This window comes from Anoplophora glabripennis, unplaced genomic scaffold, assembly GCF_000390285.2.
Source record: "Anoplophora glabripennis isolate ALB-LARVAE unplaced genomic scaffold, Agla_2.0 scaffold628, whole genome shotgun sequence".
Classification (NCBI taxonomy): domain Eukaryota; kingdom Metazoa; phylum Arthropoda; class Insecta; order Coleoptera; family Cerambycidae; genus Anoplophora; species Anoplophora glabripennis.
Window position 1 is genome coordinate 781 of NW_019416744.1, and position 6,792 is coordinate 7,572.

Sequence of the window (6,792 nt, forward strand, 5' to 3'; positions counted from 1 at the left end):
TCATGGAAAGCGCTTTAACACTTTTGGATTATTTCCTTATTACTTGTTTTAGTGTTCACTTACTTCAGTTATGTTAATTATTAGCAACTAATATCAGTTCTGAGTACCTCTAAGTTGCCATTAGCTGCTGATCTTTACTGTTTTTACCAAATCGAAAGGCCCTCATATATTATGCTGTCAGGCTATCACCGTCACCTGTCACTTGTCATGTCAGTTGTCACTGTCAGTGTCAAACAAAAACAAAAGTTAATAGAACGTCAAAACTATCATCTTTTTAATCTGTGGTCAAAACATGTTTTGGTGAATACTATTATATATTTTGTGACTACGTCCCTACTACGTCCTTCTTATCAGAGATAACGAAAAAATAAATTCTCTGGATCTATATTATTAGTATTGGCATTGGCGTTTTAGGATATAAATTATTTCAACCTAAACGTTTTAGAATGTAAAATTTAGATATATTTAACTGAATTTGTGATCTATAAAAAAATTAGATACCTACCTATTTCCATTCAAAGTGTAAATGTTTTTCAATATATTTCAAACAGTTGTATCACCTAAATTTATTTGTAATACTGTAAGCGGATTATAAACTAAATATGTAGTGAATGTGTATGACATAATTAAATTTTAGGTTCTTATTTTATTAGTAATATCGTCTTGGTACTGTGCGTTCCTTATAAATAATTACTATAAACAAATATCTGAAAAGTTCGATTAAGCTGAAAAATGCCTTTTGCTGCTGATGCTGTTGCAGCACAGCAAGTTCAAGACAGATTAAAATCACTTCAACAACTTGTTCATGAAATCGAAAAGAAAAGAATCCAGAGCGAGCAGGGCATTAACACTTTACAGAAATATGCTCAAGATGATAAGTCTGGACAGAGTTCACAAGTCAGTGTAAAAATAATTGTAAGAAGAAATACATAATAACAATCTTGTTTTTGTAGAAGTTAAAATCTTTATATAAAACGGCAATTTCTCAAGCTGAACAGGAAGAGGAGGTTATCCGTAAAGCTTTGCAGAAAATTACTGAGATTCGTAATATAAAAAATGAAAGGAGAATTCAGGTAATTAGATTATTATATAGTTATATTATTTCTGAGAATATTTGTTATAGGCTCGAATTGCCTCTAATAAAGAATCAATTAGAAGAGGTCCTTGGATGAAAATGTTGTCAAGTTCCGCTCAGACTTTGCCTTTGTACGTTAGTAAAATTGGTGAAAAACCTCCTCCCCTATGTGGAGCCGTTCCTGCTGACCCAAATTATGTTGCTAAAGTTTGTTTATGAGTTATCTTGGAATGTCAAATAAAAGCGACTATATTTTTCAGATTGGTGATATGGTTGCAGCTTTGGTAAAAGTTTCCGAGACCAATGGGGAAAATTGGATCTTAGCGGAAGTCGTAAGTTACAATCATGGTACAAGTAAGTACGAGGTAGATGACATACTTAAAGAACAGAATCAGAAGGGTCGTCACATCCTAAACAGACGGCAGGTCATTCCTTTGCCTTTAATGAGGGCCGACCCTGAAACAGATCCTCAGGCTCTTTTTTCACAAGGAACTTTGGGTATGTAAAAAATAATGTGAAAGATGTATAGAAAAATGTATTCTTTTGACTACTACTTTTTCATTAAGACCATTAGTTTCTTCAATAGACCTGAATTTTGTCACAAGTTTGAATTTTTGCATTGCTATGTCATCAGTAGGTTTATAGATTATTAGTTTTATAATCTAGGGTACCAGATAAGTGAAAGTAATTATAATGTTTGCACATGAATTTTGACGTTCGTAGTCCAATGTAACTCCAGACGGTATGACGGACATTGGGTCCGACAAATTATGTGTTTACTTATTTTTTACTTTTATCATATTACAACAGTTTAATTAATAAATTGCCTCTGCATAACACTGCATAGAACTGATGATGTAGACCGCTGTGCCCCCTGGCTGCTGACAGTCTAAGATTCTCTAAATTCTCAGTAATGAGAAGAACTCTCTTGTTCTAATCGGGGTGATTTCACTTTTAAATTCTCAAATAACAGGAATTAATTCCTTATAGAAAAATAACTATGTAGATATCTTTTATGTCTAAGGAATTTATAAACAGATTTCAATTAAATTTGGTACAACTTGTAAATGAAGAGGGGTTTATAATTGCTAGAATATTACTTTCATTACTTTTGTCACAAATACGCTACTTGAGTTTTTCAGAAAAAATAAATTGGGGTGTATTGTGATTATCTATCTTACTATTTTTTGGAATATGCATGCTACATTAACCCATAGATGTATGTACTAGTAAAATATTTAACATGCACTAATGATAGAAGTACATAGTTAGATAATTCGGATTAAATTAAATTTCTACTTGAGCATCTAGAAAGATCATTGAAAGATACAAACAATATGAATTCAGTAAATTGGCTCAGCCATTTTTTTCTTTGCGTTAATTTATCTTAAGTTCATAGTGGCACTATAAACATAAACCCTATCTTTCAAAGCTCGCCAGACAAATTAATCGAATGAATTTGTTAGGTAAACGAGCTGACCAATGCGTTGGTCTTACTTTCTCTTTCTTCATTTATTGGTCGTAACCGACTGATTCAATACTGTGTATAATTTTCTTCTGTCAATGCAGAGGATTGGTATCGCCACTAAAAAAACAAATAATAATAGTGACATGGAACTAGTAGTCACTAACCAATAGTCATCAGTGGTTAGTGTTAGTAAACCCAGAAGAGACAAACATAAACATTACAAACGCTAGTTATTTGCATAGTAGGATGACTCGTACCATACTACTCGTAAGGCATTTCATAGTCCCCCATTCAGGATACATTTATTTGAATTAATTTATTCGATAGTTGAAGTCTACTAATTACTAATTATTCAGAACCTGAACTTTTTCAATAATGTCGATCACTATAATATAAGATCTCTTTTTAATTATATGTTATACATTTTATTATCGTTTTATTGAAAACCGATATCTAATATATTCTTCAAATAACAAAAGATATTTGTATAAAATTTTAATAAACGTTATTATAGTCTTCAAAAATATATTTTCATCCTTTTAACACTTCATTGTTGTGTTGTTATCAAAGAGTCCATTTTCGCTATAAAAAAGAGCATCTTCTAATCAGAAATAGGATACCTTTTCAAACCGTCACAAGATTTGTATCCTATATCACATGAATTAGGGCAAATCATTATTACTTTTGCTGTTCATGTTGTCGAGAAAGTCTGTTATGACTGTCCATAGTATACTGCCAAATCTATGCCCCAACTGTTATTTGACAGAAAATTTCTAAGAAATTATGAGAAATTCACCGAAACAGGACAATGAAATAGACTAGAAATAGTAATAAGGCTGCTATGATTTAGCAGATAATGGCCAATCTAAGAACTTTAAATGAAACTGTAATGTGGCGACTCCATTGTTACTCTTTGGGAAATAGCAGTCTTGCAGTGTGTTGCCAGCATCAATTTGAGTTACTATAGATGGAATATAAAGAAAGAGGGCAAGAGGCCAAGATGTAAAGTGAGATGAAACTAGTCTCACGTCACGTGAGTTAAGGCATTTGTAGGCTTATCACACATAATTTGTTATATCTATTACGTTCATGTTGGAACAGCTACAATGCACAGAAAGTAGGCTTTGGCTCCATCCATAGCTTACTGTCAAATCTATGGTTGCCACGTATAGCAAACCATTGCAACAGGGCAATTGACAACAACTAAAACATTTCATAGGTGCTTTGATTTAGGCAACTCTGTTGTGTAATGTTTTTTTCCAGTTTTAGGTCTCTTCCCTCAAACAACCTGCTTCTACAAAGCCCTGGTCAACAAACCACCTCCAACACACATGGACGAGTACGAGTTGCTGTTTGAAGATTCTACATACCCAGAGGGTTATAGTCCCCCGCATTACGTGGCCCAGCGATATGTTATTGCCTTCAAACAGAAAACTAAACAGAGCACCAGTTGACAGTCTGCTTCAGACAGTAACTTGTCTGATACAGAAGAATGTTCTACTTCCTTTGCAGATATCCTTTAGATTTAAAAGGATGTTCGTTGTATTTTCTGCCATTTACACACAGTAAAGGAGAATATTTTTAATTTTTCATAATTGTAGAGGAATGAAAAAATGAAAAATTGAAATTATTTTTTAGTAATGACTAGTTGAGAATTTGTATTTGGTTTTCCGTTTCAGTAAGAAGGAAATTTATAATACACAGTTGACATGTACAGTATGAATAGTAATAAGATTAATGTTTGTTTCATATGTTAATAGAATAACAACTTTCTCTGTTGCAGCCCTATATGTTAAAGTAGTAATATATTCTCCCCATTTTCCTAGAATATTTCACACAAATAAGACATTTTTATTTGAAATAGTGATAGAGATATTTGTAAGTCTGTTTTAAACAGATCTATGGGTAGATATATAATTTTCTTTATTAATGTAACATATTTTATAACTTAATTATAATATCCTACTTTGGGTAGTAACCAGCTTATAATGGCTTTGTTTGCTATTTTCTAATTTTTTTTGTAATATTTTTACTCAATAAATACATATGTATAAATCTATAATTGATTTTTTTTTACCATTTTGCTTTCACCTTTTTTTTTACAGAAATTGTTGTGCAGCATTTTCCACAAGGTTGACGTTCAATCACACCTCACGGTGGCTCCGTGTCGGCCTTGCAGGGATCTTCACATTGGATTTTCACTTTTGGCCCTCCGGATCTTCCATCTCCTGATTTGGATTCAATCCGTACTGATATTATTTCCAAAATACGAAACGAGGGGTTGGCGCTCTGTCACCAACATCGGCCTCCAACGTCACATACTGATCGTTGGGTTCAGTTGAGAGCTTTGTGGATATCTCCGGCAGTTGAATTAGATATCTAGTCGAAAATTTCGATATCTGCTCTGCTTCTTCTACTTCATAGGGATGATTGGCTAGATACTCTTGTGTCGGCAACTACATACTTCTGACGAGATTTTCTTCTTACATAAAAGGCTTTGTAGCTATAAGTCGAATAATAATAATAAGTTGAGTTAAATTAGAAATTATGTGAGACTTGCAACACGATAATACAATAAATATTGATGCAATATAGCTGAACATGTCCCAGACATTTGGTATTTGTTGCCAAGTGTTATATACCATGTAAGCCATTATTAAAAATGTTAATGTTTGTCAGATTTAATTGGTTCTTGCAACATGACATTATGAATTGTATTGTAACACAGACAATATAGCGTATCGCTACAGACTGCTACTTAAATGCTGGAAATTGGCAACCCGAAATGGAAGCAGGGTCTCCTTAGCCGGCTTCCAGCTATAAAATTTAGCGTGGTAACTCTTCTACTTGGTAATAGGCGGAAGTTCCAATGGTGGCTTTGTTGCCAAATAATAACTGCTAAATAAATTTAATGCTTTCAATTATGTAATTAAAGAGGTATGGAACTTATTTTGTGTTTGGAAATCACATTTGCCTTAAATGTTCAATAAAATAAATCAAGTTAGAATTAAAACTATGAATTTACCTAATTAATTATTTATTTTATATCACCTTGGAATGGGAAAATTCAAAAACTCGAAATTTATGTTTTTAGATTTGTGCGTCGACTTCCAATATGGTACGATATTAACCTATGTTTAAAAAAATTGCATTATACAGGTTGTGTATCCTTAGATGGGTACTGCCTCTTATTGTTGATTTCTTTAGATATGTAAAATAATTATTGACACAAGTGTTGCATATCATGGATGTCATTGGTAGTGCTCATATTTGTGACACAAGGTGTTCAAAAAAATTAACACAATGTAAAATTGCTGGAACCTCGAGGAGTAGTTGAATACGAAATTTATTTAAAAAAAAACAACAAATCATCAATCAATACAGAGATAAGATAATGCGTTTGCTATTGCTGTTGCAATTTTTGACTAACTTTTTTGTTTTTCGACATACTGACTTCGGACCATTTCCATTCAACGCAGAACGGACAATCAGAACCAGAGTAGTGGGAAGATTTTTTTAATTATTTTTTCAACTCAACGCACCGTTTCCGAATTATAAGACCTTTTTTACTGTATCACCTCACACACTTCTTTCTGAAATTTATTTTCCACAAACGGACTTCAGACCTTTTCCATTCAACGCAGAGCTGACATACAGAACCAGGGGTGTGGGGAGATTTTCGCAATTATCTTTTCGAGTTATACCTTTTGCATTCAACGCAGAAGGAACATACAGACAAAAACGACAGAAACGAACCTTTTAAAAATACATGGGATTTATCATTATTAGAATAACCCATTTTAATTAACTGTATTATTCAAATAACAATAATGTGCAAAAGTTCTTCAGGAATATTGGCAAATTTATTTTGGAGGAAGAATCCCGTCATTGAACACTAAAAAAATATTATTAGAAACCTTAGGTGGCCAGAAAACACCCCCGATCTCATTGTCAGTCCTTTAGACTTATTTTTTTTACCTGAAAATTTACAAGAGTATTGAAAGAAAAATACGGGATGAAATGCTTGATAATTTTGAATTTGTTTTTGAAGCAATTAATAGTAAATTAAAACATATTTTCAACTGTATCAACACAATCACTTGCATGTTGATTTGTAAAAATTGTAGGTACCTATATTAATGTTATTTCGTTTTTAGGTATTCTCCTTATGTTGTAAAGATTAGTTATAAAAATCGTTGTTTGTTATTTTCATAATGATGAATTTGAATTTTTTTTAATGATTTTTATT

The 6,792-nt window shown here is 32.4% G+C and overlaps 1 protein-coding gene across 1 annotated transcript; it reads left to right on the top strand.

Moving 5' to 3' along the window:
- Positions 1 to 282: 282 nt before the first annotated feature.
- On the top strand, positions 283 to 4,602 carry LOC108910876 (SAGA-associated factor 29). Its single transcript, XM_018715616.1, has 6 exons — positions 283 to 580; positions 638 to 897; positions 954 to 1,073; positions 1,124 to 1,282; positions 1,336 to 1,573; positions 3,807 to 4,602. Exons 2-6 carry the CDS (start codon positions 733 to 735, stop codon positions 3,995 to 3,997), a joined length of 873 nt encoding a protein of 290 aa, XP_018571132.1. The 5' UTR covers positions 283 to 580; positions 638 to 732; the 3' UTR covers positions 3,998 to 4,602.
- The last annotated feature ends 2,190 nt before the right edge of the window (positions 4,603 to 6,792 follow it).